Source organism: Tympanuchus pallidicinctus, unplaced genomic scaffold (genome assembly GCF_026119805.1).
Source record: "Tympanuchus pallidicinctus isolate F22 unplaced genomic scaffold, pur_lepc_1.0 scaffold3, whole genome shotgun sequence".
NCBI classification, from domain to species: domain Eukaryota; kingdom Metazoa; phylum Chordata; class Aves; order Galliformes; family Phasianidae; genus Tympanuchus; species Tympanuchus pallidicinctus.
Window position 1 is genome coordinate 53,019,316 of NW_026294747.1, and position 14,647 is coordinate 53,033,962.

Below are 14,647 nucleotides of genomic sequence, written 5' to 3' on the forward strand. Positions count from 1 at the left end.
TCCCAGACTGTTTGAAAATCCAGTGCTACTTCTTAGGATTCCTAGCTATGGAGTATTTTAGCCATTGAAAATGGAGCAGTGCAAGAGAGAAGAGAGATACCAACGCTCTGCAGCAAAACCAGGGGGATTCCTTTGTAAATCAGTAGCAAAACTCTAAAGTTAGCAATTCAAACTGCAGCTTTAATTGGGCTGTGACGACCATTGCTTCATTGATTGTTTCCACGGAACTCAGAAACATTATTTTTAAAAGAAAATTTTTTTGTTTTGTTTTAATATGTAGAAGATAGTATTGAGCTAAACTAAGTGCCAAGTTACCATCCAGTGAATTCATCTACTGCATCTTGCTTGAGTAAAGGGAGGAATTCGGCCAGGTTTTATAGGCTATCAGCCTCTTAACTTTGACTCCAACTTTACAAATCCCCAAAGCGTGACTGCATCACTTGTTACAACACTAGATGCTGTTTCTTACTTGCATTTGGAAGCATATAGGCTAATTAAACGGCTGGCACTGGGGAATCTGTAGCAAATTCTTGATATGCCTGCTGTTGAATCTGTGCCTGAGCAGCAGACAGCTTCATGTCAGCTTAATATCTCTATATTAATAAAACTAACTTCACCCAAGGGAGAGAAAAATGTTCACCATTCAAACATACAAGTGTCCTGATTAGGAAAGGACAAGGGGGAAACATTTTCTGTATCACCATGGAAACTTAAAAAAAGGACCCATAATTACAATCTAAATTCTGGAAAGATAATGAATACATCTTGAGATCTGCAGATGTTGTGTAGCATATACATATCTCTAGCAACGTCAACTCAATTACTTCTATGCAGTATCTGTTTTATAAATCAACTTCCCACCACTTTTAAGGATGCATGTGAGTTGGTTTTGGCTTTTTCCCCAAAGATGACAGTGGGGGAGGAAAAAGGGTGACCTTTTCTTCTAGCAAGGTATTTCAAACTACCAGTATTTATCCAGAAATTTCACACACCCTACCAGTTACAAAGTTAGCTTACAGGCATCCAGACATGCTAAGTTAAACTGCATGAAATAAATAATTCAAGAATTCTCTGCAGCGTTACCAAGTGAAAACAATAGCTTACCATTCGCTCAAAGCTGATCCAAGAACATAAGTTACCAAATAAAATACATAGTGTAGGTGTAAAATATAGATGTACCCCATGCATCCTGTCTGCCTGAATGTTAAAAAACAAAAACAAAACAGAACAAAAATACAGTGATTTTGGATGAGCAATGAAAACAAATTTCTGCTTTCCTACACATTTAATGCTACCCTTTGTGCATTCACTTTTTTTTCCTAAAGTTTTTGATCCAGTTTTACTGAAGCCAATTAGAACTTCAATGGGAGAACCACCAAGCCCTGAAGGAAGCAGAAGTGCTATAAAAAAAAGAATAAAGTATTTGATCACATAACTAAGACAACATCAGCACATCTATGCATATTGCATTTACTTGGAGGATCCCAGGAGCTCTCTGTGCTGTGTTCTTTGCTATTATAGAAGCAATCACAGAAGGCTGGTCCTAAAATTTTCATGATCAGGATGACAGAGAAACAGAAATCTGCACTGGTTTCTAACTCAGCAAAACCTGGAGCTGCACACAGAGTGATGAAAAGGCCTGCTTTTCTGGAAAACTGGAAGGCTTGCTTCAAACAATGGGTTTGTTGAAGGTTCTCAGGTCAGAGGAGGAACCTTTTACTGAGGAACATATGGTGCACATGGAGCTCCCACTACCAATTTCTGTCTAACTACAGCTCTGATTTGCACAGCATCTTCAGTCTAGTGTGTTTTCATTCTTGTTATCAACACCTGACCTTGGGATTCAAACCAAAGCACAGAGCAATGCAACTGCCTGATCTATGGATTTGACAAGGGACTAGGGCAACCTTGTCTTCATTTATGCTCAAAGCTATTTGGAGTCACCAAAAAGCCACCTGTTTATACAGCAGAAACATCCACCTCATCCTCACATGGTCCACACACATGGAGAACCAGCACTTGGCAGCTTTCAGACCAGGGGAAGTTTCCAATAGAAAGCAAACAGAAAAGTCAAGGGGCAATCTGAAAAAAGACCAATTGCAGTAATTGGTTCTGACCATCAAGCACTTCCATAGACAAACAATACAGCAGTCAGAGCAATAAACTCCAATTCTACATGCTGCTGTGCAAAGAAATAGAGAGCTGCCCTCTCCATGCCAAACAGCATGAAAATCAACATCTTTTCCTATTGCCTTTTTCCTACTGCAAAATTTGGTTTTAAAAATAGGAACGAGATTCAGCTCCAAGCTAACTCTCACTTCGTTGCCTCAGGTTCTTCCACAGCAAAAGGAAATGGCAGCCAAGAAGCACCTATTTTATGTTCCACATGTGGAGCAAGCATGAGTCAGGCTTCATTTGTGTCACTGGGATTTACGAGCACAGGCCCAGGACTTGCAGAGAGGTGGAAGACAAAAGACTGCATGCTGTAGAAGATGCTGCCACACCAGAAACCCCTGTGGTGTGGGCACAGCTGCACCCATGATTCAATGCACACCCATTGGTCAGGCTGCTTGAAAATGATATGTGGCTGCAAGGCAGGAAAGTCCCTTTCAACTGCAGATGCTTTGCTTGCAGCAGAATGGAGTTGTTAAAGCAGATCCAGAGAAGGGCCACAAAGATGGTCAGAGAGCTAGAGCACCTTCCCAGCAAGGACAGGCTGAAAGAGCAGGGGCTTTTCAGCCTGGCAAAGAGAAGGCACCAGGGGGACCTTATAGTGGCCTTCCAGTACCTGAAGGAGACATACAGGAAAGCTGGGGAGGGACTGTTTATCAGGGCAGGTAGTGACAGGGTGAGGTGAAATGGTTTTAAACTGGAAGAGGGTAGATTTAAACTAGAAATTCTCTATTGTGAGGGTGGTGAGACACTGGAACAGGTTGCCCAGTGAGGCTGTGAATGCCCCCTCCCTGGAAGCACTCAAGGCCAGGCTGCATGGGGCCGTGAGCAACCTGCTTTAGAGGGATGTGCTCCTGCCTGTAGCAGGGGGTTGGAACTGGATGATCTTAAGACCAAGAAACTAAAAGTGCAGGGTCTCTGTGACCAATGTTTTAGGAAACACTGTCCTTTCTTTCCAAAAAAAGAGTAACCTTCTCTTTTTATAAGCATTATTCCCATGATGTCTTTCCTAGTAGTCTTTGTACTCCAACAGGTGGAACTCCTTCAGCTCCCCCATCACTCATCTCTTTTATTTGGCTTGGCACTAATTCTAAAGCAAGAGCTACTTTGTCTCTGTACAAACTATAAGGACATTCATCTGAAGTGGCACTGGCGCCTTCCAGAAAATGGCCTGCCTCCTCACAGAAATCAAGTTGGCCAAGGGGGTTCCCAAGAGAGCCAAGACTGCTCAGTTTCTCTGTGCCACACTCAGAAGCAGCTAGATCCAGCACATGCATGCTGATTACAGGCCATTCCTTGCACTCAATGCGTAAACATCAGCTTCACACCCACAAGTCTTTGTTTGCTGATTAACAGGGTGGAAATCAACTCCTTCGCAAAGAGATTTGTTTGGGGTTGCTACGGATAACTACTGCACTGCAACAAGGCAGACATTTATTTTCCCACTGTTTTTCCTAATTGAAACTTTCTGTTTGCTACCACAGGGTTGATTTACCAGACCCCCCCCGTATCACTGTTGTAACACCTTCATTTTCCTGGGAAAAATCACAACCCAGGGTAGCAGCAGCAGGCGAGGATGTGGTGTAACAAAATTCTCATGCGTTTGCAACCAACGCTGTCACCCAAAGCAGATAATCTTGTCCTCCTTCTTTATCCCTGTTTCTCCTTGCTTAAGCTTTAGTGATCCTGTGGAATCATAAAATGGCTTGGCTTGGAAGAGACCTCCAGGTTCATCAAGGTTCCAACCTTCTGCCGCAGGCTGGGCTGCCGGCTGCTAGATCAAGTACTAGGACAGATTGCCCAGGGTCCCATCTAACTTGGCCTTGCATATCTCCAGAGATGAGACATCAATAATCTCTCTGGGCAATCTGTGGAAGGCTCACCTGATTTAAAAGCAATAAGTAAGGGACACATAACAATTAAGTGAAGCGAGGAGCTAATTCAAGGCACCATACAGCAGCGTGCCTGTGAAGCCAGGCAGGGGAAGTAGCATAACTTGTGACCCAGGAAAGACAGCACATCTCAGCCACAGCTTTATATCTGACAATTACAAAACAGCTAGCTACTGACAACTGCAAAATGACTCCCGGGCCCAATGGCTTAATAGCTACAGCGTATTACTTAAGGTAAGAGGTCTAGACCCCAAAATCGACCCTGTGACACAGAGTTTCAGCAAATCCCAGTGCTCTCATTAATCCAAACTCAGGGGGGCTTTTCTCCAGCACCATAACTCTCAGACTACTTGCTGGAGAACACTCCCACATGGATTAAGCTGCTATGTATGCACTGTGTGGGCTTCACTGTCTCTGAGCACACTGTTTGTGGCCACTCACTCACGCCCAGTACAGTGCTTCCAGGGAAGCTTCATCATGCAGCAATGCCAAGTTCCAAACAGAAAACTCTCGCCTGAGTGTCAGGGAACTTTTTGGTGGAGAGCAAAAGGCATGAGAGCATCACTGACTAAAAATCAGTTACTTCAAAGGATTTTCTACAGGCTTTGCTATGGACTGGTTGGGGATTCAACCTAAGTCTTTCATGATTGCTCTACAAATTGTTGTTGACAAAACATCCCTAAATCAGAGGTAACTGCATGAGAACCATGCAAACAGCATCTGCAGAGGTACAGTTCAACCACATCTTCCTCATTACCCAGAAGATCCCCACTGGCACAATATACCCATTTGCCACTTATAAAACCGCACATTTTTTCCTCCATGACTTCAATCTGCCCCCTTTACTTTCATTTCAGTCTTTTCCTTTGGTTACTATGGTTGTGTTTCAGGAAATTGCTAGGCCACCCAAGATGATGCCTGCTACCAATAGGTCATTACAATAGCCTGAAATTAACTGTGAAAAAGATATTCATACCTAAACCCCTATCTCTGGCAAAAGACAAAGGCCACCATCAGCTCACCTTTTAGAAGGGTGAATTTATCTCACACAACTTCATATGAGTGCAGTATAGAGAGGCTAGGAAGAAACAGAGAAGGATTATCCATGCTTTCAGCAGTCCTAACTGCTGGTCATTCACTTCTGCAAGCATTTGCCTGCAATCGTGGGTTTGCATGAGCAGCCTTGTCAGAAGCAGGCTAAACTAGCAATGACTGCAAACGTAAAAAGACAAAAAGTACTACTGTTTGCATCAGCTCACAGAAATACTATGCTTGAGCTCTGCACAGAGTGCTGCTAGTATGCCTGCATGTAACCTCCAGCACAGCGCAGTGAGATCATTCACACCTGCCTCACCCGTAGTAGGAGATGGAAGGTGAGGAGGCAGGGTATCTAGGAGAGGCAGCACTCCCCAGATGCTGCCAAGATCCTGTTTATTGGCAAAAGAAGCCTCCTGAGCCCTAAACAACCTTCCCAGAGGAAGACAGAGTCGCAACTGCCATATGGGGAGTGGGAAGAGGATGCCACTTAGCAAGAGTGGATTAGAAAATACATGCACAAACACACACGCTCACACACAATTTGTTCTGCCACTGTGCTGAATGGCGACATCTATTTCTTCCTTTTGAAATAAACCTTTCTCCATACAGCTTATGCAACCTTCTGGATGGCAAGCACAGATGACAGATAATCCTAAAGAGAGTAACACCCCTCATGCCCCCTAGGAAACTGGACAGGAGGAAGCCTTGCCTCCTAGATAAGGAACTTGGTGAAAATCCAAGCCATCAAAATTTCAACCTTTAAAAGACACAACTGCAAATTAGTAATTTAAATACAGAAAGGACCGTGGTGCCAGCTTCACAAGGACAAAAGTCTGCGCAAAAGTACTTTCTAAGCAATTCTGACTTTTACATAGAGAAAGCATTTGATGCAAACTCATGTCTGCACTTCACTTCAGAAAGCTGTGGACTCTTATCATATCCTTCAGATCCCAGATGCATATCCCCAGTCACGTTATGCTTTCTCCCACTTGAGCAACCAGGAGCATTTTCTGTGAAGTGCTTTTGCCCACTATGTACCTTTGCTTTCCTTCACTCAGTGTTAGTGCTGCTGTCAATTTAGTGTAGCCTCTTTAAATGTCCTGCTTGGAGTGCAGGCACTGATTTTATAGGGCCACATTCTGGCTGGAGCACTGGCTGGCTCCATAGCCAGACAGATAATAAAATACATCAGCACTTAGGATCTTCAAAAATGGAAACAGGCCATCTATCTATTTTAGCTTCAGGTTCACACCAAAGTTTGATTTATCACACAAGCAACATATTTTTCTTATGGGCCTATTTTGCTACATGGGACTACAGGACCTAATGAAAACTCACTTCTTGCCTAGGAATTCCTGGCTGTATGAAGGGTCGTTTACTGAGGTCAGGAGCGTTCACGTACAGCAGAAAGAATAATTTCTTCCACTACAGCAATTACTGGCAAAAATCAATGACCCCTGTTAAGCTGGAGGCCAAGGTAAGTAAATGCAGTAGTGCTCTCTAGTTTTAAAATTCCCAGAGCCTCAGAGGCGTGCCTCCCTTTACATGCATTGAAGAGAGATATCTAGCCATCTAGACAAGATTCCTATTAGGACATCAAACCTCCTAGCATTCTAAGGTCAAAAAATTTACTTTAGCTAGCTTTGAGATTGCCTAATTGATGGAAAAAACCTCCATGGATTTCATGCAATTTAAGCACAGTGCTCACCTATACATTACACTAGTGTTATGAACACAGTGTCAGACAGCTCGGGAGACTCTTCAGTCACAGAACTCACTGTGCAAAAATAGATCCGTTTGATTCAGAAGACTCAGCTCTGCTGCCGTGTCTCTCCCCGTGCCTTTTCAGAGCAGTGGTTGCTGGAACCACTATCTTAGTGGTCACTAACTTTCTCTTTTGCAAAGGACATGGACCCTGAGGAAGAAGCAGATTAAGATCACTGTATTTATGGTGTGCTTATTGCTATTCCTCACTTCTTTCATTATTACTTCTCTTTCTATAAGAGAACTAGGCTGAGAAACAGACCTGTTCTACCCCTTCGTTAGCAGTGTACTACTTTTAGAAGTGCCTTATTGCTCTGCTGTTTTTTTGTTTTTTTTTTTCCAACTCTTAAGCCAAATGTGCAATGATAGATTTGGCAGCCACACTCTCAGCAGCCACCCCCAGTCAGCTGATAGCATCTCAGACACAGGAGGATGCAAAAGCTCTTCCCCTACCCACTCTTAGATGGACAACACACTGAGGTTAGACAGCAATGGAGGGTTCAAGGCAGCTGCAAGAGCAAGTTCCTCTGTATTTGCAACAAACTGTAAATCTGTAATTTACAATTACATGCTCTGTGAAGGGCACCGGGGATCTGCATGCATGGAAGGGACTGCATACCCATTGCTAACGTCTTACACCAAGCAGCTTGCACTACTGAGCAACTTCATTCATTTTTAAATTGTGGCTCAAAAGGATCTCAAGTGGAAAGCTTATCTCTGCATTTGTTTTTCAACTTGGCACAACATTGCTAGCATCGCTGAAGTACAGACTGGGACTCAGCAGCAGCCAAACCAGCACCCTGCTGATTAGCATGCCTCGATGTCTCAGCACTGCGTTCAAGAAAGGTTTAGAAGTTGTGCAGAGGGACACAGTTCAGCAGGAAATATTGTTGATAGGTGGACAGTTAGAATGGATGGTCGTTTCCAACCACGGTAATTCTATGATCTATCAGACATTTGATTTACAGACGCCAGAACCTCACTGCTCAAATTATATATTAGATCCCTAAGCCTAAAAATGATTTTCAGTAATGTGTTTGCTGCTTTGAGGCCTCAGAAAAGCTGCTAATGGAGCTAGGACACTTTTCTTTAGGAGGCAAAAATGCAATCAAAAACATATTTGATAAAAAGAAAATGGGATAATGATGGTTTTTAACTGCAATTTTATTTTGTCTCAGAAGCACGCTTTAAGTTTAAGAGCAGTGAACAACTGGATTTTGTTTTGAATCTTTTTTTTTTCTTTTTTTTTTTTTAAGAAAATAAAATTATTCTCCTCTGGGGGCGTGGTTTTTCTCTTCTCTTAAGCCTAATAAGCTATATATTGGAATGACCTTGTAACAGGTTTCTGTGGCTCTTTAATCACCAGTGGCTGCTAAATGAAGCATATCTATTTTCTCTGTTACATTACTATTGGCAACCAGGTCGTCAGTAAGTGCCCAGGAATATTTCCATGGCAACAAAAAGCATTCAGCATTGCAACTGTTTTGTGCCAATTTAGCTTTAAAATATTCTATTGTGAAGAGAAATACGGTACATTAAGTGAAATAAAGTCAAGATGCAATGTTCTGAAAGAATATAAGGATAAACAGGAAACACGCATTTTGGAGAAATGATGAAAATATGCCAAATGCAAGGAAAAATGCTCAAAGCTAATACTGATGCTACCGAATGCCTTTGCTGAATGTCAGCAAGTCCATATGCTCACTTACATTGTCACTTAGGGTTAGATAACAAAGCTAACAGAAATAAGGCTACCTCAAACATCTCTTGATCATTTTAATGCACGACTGAAATTTGAAGTTCTCAGGGTATTACAGGCTCTCTGCATGTCTAGGTTACCATCACAAGAGTTCATACTCTTGATGTTAGAGAATAAATCTAAAGGAAAAAAAAAGGAAATATAAAGAAATACATGAAATACAAAGAGCATGTGTGTGTGTTGTGGAAGATATTTTCATATCACAGTACAGCACCTTCTCTCTTACTATACAACTTGGATAGCTTTGAGGAAAAAAAGGCACCAGGTCCCAGCCCTCAAGCAGCCAACTTCATGACTGTCATGTCTTGAGGGCACTGGATGGCCCTCTGTACTGTGCAGTGCAGAGATAAAGAGATAAAAGACCACTTTTGAGCATTTACAGTGACATTCCCCGTGGCGTAAAAAGCTATGCAATGCCTTCTGAAGCATTTCATGTGGAAGCAGAGAGCTCCAGGCTGCATCATTGTAGGCGCTGGCAAGCTCTATAAAGACAGCCTCCTACTCCACAGCAGCTCCAGACAACCTACTAAGAAGGAAAGCTAATAGGTAATAAACAAGAGCCCAGCAACAGCAACTTGGTCATCAGCACCTGCTCTCAATTGGGAAAAGGTTGACAGCAATTCTCTTCAGCTGCAGTGCCAGGTTACTCCAGTACCTGAGTGTCTCTACTGTGAGCCCATCTCATCCATCTGCATGCTTTCAAGAACCCTGCTTTTCAGATGTCCCCAAAGATAAGACTGCAAGTGAAAAACTGCTTTGACAGTGACAGCAGCCCATTCTTGGCTCTCAGAGTTCATGATCTTTTCTCCCATCCTCTGTGAACATACGTATGGGTCCAGAGATAGGACAAAGACCTGGTGGTCACCATCTGAACACATCTGGCACATACTGCTCCCCAGCCTGCTCTGAATAGCTCTGAATGGCTCTGGCAGCCTCTGTTGGGGTACTTCTCTGAAAGGTCCTGCAGCAATCAGGGTTGCACATGCTTAGCCTGCTCCAGTGCACCTGTGCTCTGGACACTAGATCCAAACACTCACTAAACTCATCCCTTTGGCTTTGACTTGGTGTTTGTGAACAAATCTCCAAGGAAGGATATTTCACAGACAATGTATAGGAAAAGCCTGGGGAACCAGAGGGTAGAGAATCTCCAGGGTGCTTTTCCAAATAAACTGTGCTCATTCATTTGGAACATGCCTGTCCTTGCACTTGGCACCACTGACAAGAGACTGGCTCCATACCTTCCTTTCCAGTATTTACAGACACTGATGAGATCCCCCCCGAGCCTCCTCATTTCCATCTGAACAGTCTCAGATCTCAGTCTCTCCTTCTAGGAAAGCTAGTCCAGTCCCTTCATCATCTTATACCCTGGCCATGTCAGCGTGAAGAATAGTAATAAAGAAAGGAGCTAATTTTAACATCCGAAGAATGCAGTCAAAGTTTATACCTTTAGCCTGATATTCCTATCAAAAGCAAAACCAGAAAGCCTAAACTTCGACAGCCTACACCAAAAAGGCTAAATGCATATGACACTTCCCTAGGAACAGAAAGGTTCTTGGTGAAAGAACTCCTGATGAAAAGCTCTTGACCATTTTAAAGCAAACATTTTAATAGCTTCAACTTCCCATTTCAAACATTTGGTTGGAACACACACCCCCATTTGTTTTCTGTGAACCAGGGAACCTCTACCCACATCTACAGTGGTATCTAGAATAAAAGTCCAGTGGCTGTGATTCAGCCCTGAATGTAAGTACTTGAGAAGCTGTTCATGTCACTTAATTAGACCTAATTATGACTTCTGATCATTAAAACTGAAAACACCAAACTGATTTACCCATCCCATAATCTCCTGACTGCTGTCCTTTTCACTTTAAATCAAAAAGTCTGCGGTGGTGGTGGGAGAGAGGAAAAGTGATTTGGGAGGCTTTCTTCCCTAAGATCATGAGATATGACTGGCTTTTTAGTAGAGCATTTCGCAGCACATGGCACAGTAACATCTTGAGGTTCCTGGCACAAAGAAACAAGGTTTAAGATTAAACATATATCTTTAATAGCAATGATGAAAAGGCAGATTGTCCTCAAAGCAAAGGCTAAAGGCTAAACACTCCTTCAAAAGATCCTGTTACCTGAAACAAAATACGGTGAGCATAGAAAAACGCTCTGTGCTGCTGCAATAGGCTCTGATTGGTATCTAATATACAGCATTTAATTCTGAAAATTTCCACTAATTTCAATTAGATCAGTTTCATGAATAAGAAAAGAACTGGGAAGAGAAGAGGGAAAGGTTAGACTTTTCTGTGGGATTTTCAATGCAGTTTTATTTCATGGTGAGAAACAATGACTACACTGAACAAAATGAGCAGATATGCTACTACATCAAATCAATACCAGAGATGAGAAATCTAGGTATTTGCTGGCTGCTTACCTGCAAAACTTGCCTTGTCTTTATTAATTTCTAAAGAGCTACCCACACTGATGCTGTAATCATGACCTCTCATCCTCACAGAGCGCTCACTTTCATCTTCAGAGATAGTAGGAAGCAGCTGCAGATCTTCGTTCATCCAATGTGATCCACAGGCAGCCAAAGGCCCAGTCCTTTCAGTACATTGCTGGGGTAAGCTGATGGTATTTTTAACCCATTTTTGCCTCTGCAGACTCATGTCAGAACCACAGAGGAGGGCCTCTGAAGCAAGATCACGACCTGCAATGTGACCATCTTCTCTAGGGCACGTGTATTCCTCATCCCACAGGTCTACGCGTCTTTCATCTTCTGATTCCACAGAACGATCCTCATAAGCTACTCCACTGCCCTCCAAGCCCCGGTTTCTGTCTTCTTCTGACTCACGACCGACTCCACTCAAATTCAGCAGTGAAGCAGATATGGAGTCTCCTGCTTGTTGGATAGCTTCGTATATTTGAGACAACCAAGAAGAGAGTGGCTGAAGAAAACTCTGAACAGCCTCAGATGCCATGGTTAATACTATGACAGTATCTGGAGATCAGCTGTTCAGCTTCACCAGCATGTCACTTATGATTCAGAAAGCTATTAAAAAAAAAAAAAAAAAAAGTGTCATAAGAGGTTACTGTAAATTGCTTGTCCACCAATATATTATCCACCTCAGATGTCTAGAGAAATGTATAAAGAACTTCACTGAGAATGCTACTGGAAATCCAGAAACAGTGGACAAACTGCATATTCCTGGAGAGTTCTGGAAAGTTTCCATTCAGTGAATAAAAGCACCATAAATACACAAACATAGAACATGGGAGAAAAGTACATATTCTAAAGCAGAAAAATTCCTCTTGCAGTTCTCAAAAAACCAGGAAAAGAACAAAGTACAATACAAGCTTCAGACAAAAAAAAGTCTAAGTCTCCCAGATCTGACATCCAGTGTAACCCCAGCAAGTTCAGCAAAAATAAAGCATGGAAAATCTGAGCACAATTATGCTTTCACTGATTAAAATGAATTAAAAAAATTAAAAGGCATCAAATAAGCTACCTTCTGCCACTTTGTCCCTAGGAAGGAGGACACATCCTAGGCCTTCACAGAATTCTTCAGGGAAACCATGATTTACCAGAACTACACAAGTCAGTGTATTTTAACTGTTGATTAAGCACTGTCATACCTAGCACAACTGCAGTGCTGTAAAACTGTAAATGTTAAGCTTTTGGACTGAGATGCACTCAGAGCCGGAAGTTTTCCGGAACTGGGGGTGGAGGCAGGCTCTGCATATTGTGTGGCCTTATTGGCTGTCATAACCTGCAGAAAGCTAAGGTGCCATTTTGGCCCTCAAAATTGCCCAGAACGTTTTCCCACTATAGAGTCAACAAATACAAAGATGTTATAATTATGAAAGAAACAAGAGAGTTTGGCAAAGCAGATTAAAAGAACAAAAAGAGAACAGACAGAAAGCTCACCCACCTCCTGGGCTCGTAAAACTCGAGAGGAGGGATCTCCAGACGAGATCCATCTCTTGTGGCAGACAGCTCTTAAGTGGGGAGAGGTGGAGCCAGGTGAATTGCCTTCACCTGTGCTCCGCTGGCTGACTCATGGCTCGCCTCAGGTGATCAATCAGAGGTTCAGGCCGTGATTCAGAAGTTCCCATACACTCCACCCCTTCGCGGCGTGAACCAATGATCAGGTTAACTAAAGGCTAAGGTTTTGCTCATACAGAGATCCGATATATCGCAACGCTTATACAATTTCCATCGTGATGCATGTTGGTACAATTCAAGACCAGTTATGATCGGTGAACGTCCATATTCTTCTTTGGGCTAATGGTCAATGCTACTGGAGGCATGAAGTCCTGAGGTGCAGGTCTGTTCTATGTTCCATCAGTCCCATGCAGACCATCACCATGTGTTGCATGTGATCCGACAGCAACACTGGAACGCTTGATGGCATTTTGTTCCTTTCGGTGCTCCTGAAGGCTCACAGATCACAGGGAGTAATACAGATGTTTCACAGGTACCAGGAGGGGAAGGTCTGCTCTCCAGGCCAAGGTACAGGCCGACTTTCTATCCTGGGTCAACACTTCCGCCTGTACTGGGGCACGTCCTGGCCGCCTGTACCACACCTTCTGGCCAGATGTCTGTGGCTGCATAACGATATCAGGCACCAAAGGAGGTGTCCTGATCTGCCACAGGGACACAATGGGGGTCCCTTTAGCAATAAAGATCGGAGTGTTGACCACAATATCAGTAGGCCATGTACCTATTACTGGAGGGACTACTGAGCCTAGGTCGGCCACTAACTGGGCAGCCTGCTGGACCATCGCTTCTGAGGCCACCAGGGGACTAAATATAGAGATCAAAGTACCATGCAGATGTGAGGGGGCTTGCTGTAGAATTAAGTCTCTCATTCCTGCTGAGAATTTGACCATATCAAGACCATCAAATGCGTCTTCATAAATTGCTTTCCTTACGCGCAGTTCACGGATATAATTTGGAAGGTCCTCCATGGAGGACACACATCCCTGTATGTAGAGGTATATCAGATTTATCCGCCATACCATATGGCAGGTCGCCATTAACCATTCTATTATAGAATGGTTTTTATTAAGATATTGAACACCCGCATATAACCTCTGCCTGAGGGCAGGATGGTCAGTCATGGTAGCCAACTTGGGTATCTCCGGGCCATTCACCATAACAGTTTCTGCCCCAGAATCCCACAGTCTTAATAACCAAGCTGGCACACTTCCTCTAGGCTTCTGCTGAAATCACTGAACTAAATCTATCAATTCTGTTGCCGTGTATGGTCGGGCTGTTGCACACAACTGATCAGGTGGCATCCCAGCCAGTCTATCCTGTATTGTCTCAGTTTTCTGAGTTATAACAGAACGGATCTCTAGTGGATCTCTCGCAATCGGAGTGTCGAGATCTAATTTAGAATTTCTATTTTCCTGATCAACAGAGTGTGTTTTCAGGAGTCTGGTCATTGTCTACTGAACTGTTGCGAACTTGACCTACTGGAAGATGCAGAATTGGTTTCTTCCCTGTTAATATGCCAAGTTCTTGCTCTACCTTTTTGATATGGTCTCTCGAAAGTTGGTTTTCATTTTCTAAAGTATTACTCCTCATTTCAGTGTGATTTAAAGCATTTAATAGTGGTCATTCCACTGTGGAGGCAGCTAATTGTCATTCTTTAGTGATTAGTAGATCTTTACTAAGTCCCTGAAAGTAGTCTGCCATGCGATATGGGGAGATATTTCCGATAACACATAGGGGACCCCACTGTTCGCCTCAGGTGGTCAAACAGAGGTACAGGCTGTGATTCAGCAGTTCCCACACAGTGGTCAAACACTGGAACAAATTATCTACAGAGGCCAGACCGTATGCAGCTTAAGGGGCTGTTATACAGGAGCCCTGAGGGGCGCTCAAGGAGCCTGTGAGTGGCTGTTGTGGTTTTGTGATTTCTGTTGACGGTATTTCACATCAGAACATCATGTGGACAAGTGGGAGTTAACGAGTTAACGTTCCGTTTCCTGCCTTCTGTGGACTCTTTATCCTGATGGGTGGGGA

The 14,647-nt window shown here is 43.2% G+C and overlaps 1 protein-coding gene across 6 annotated transcripts in view; it reads right to left on the reverse strand.

The window, feature by feature from the left end:
• SYT16 (synaptotagmin 16) overlaps positions 1–14,647 on the reverse strand; it is a 121,101-nt gene that overhangs the window by 32,389 nt on the left and 74,065 nt on the right. For 4 of the 6 annotated variants that reach the window (XM_052696108.1, XM_052696105.1, XM_052696106.1 and 1 more), the window contains one exon: positions 11,048–11,665. In XM_052696108.1, coding sequence (XP_052552068.1) covers positions 11,048–11,594 — 547 coding nt within the window. In that variant the 5' untranslated portion in view covers positions 11,595–11,665. Of the gene's footprint in view, positions 1–6,810; positions 7,018–11,047; positions 11,666–14,647 lie in introns of those variants that run through there. The other 2 variants (XM_052696109.1, XM_052696110.1) reach the window with 2 other exon arrangements.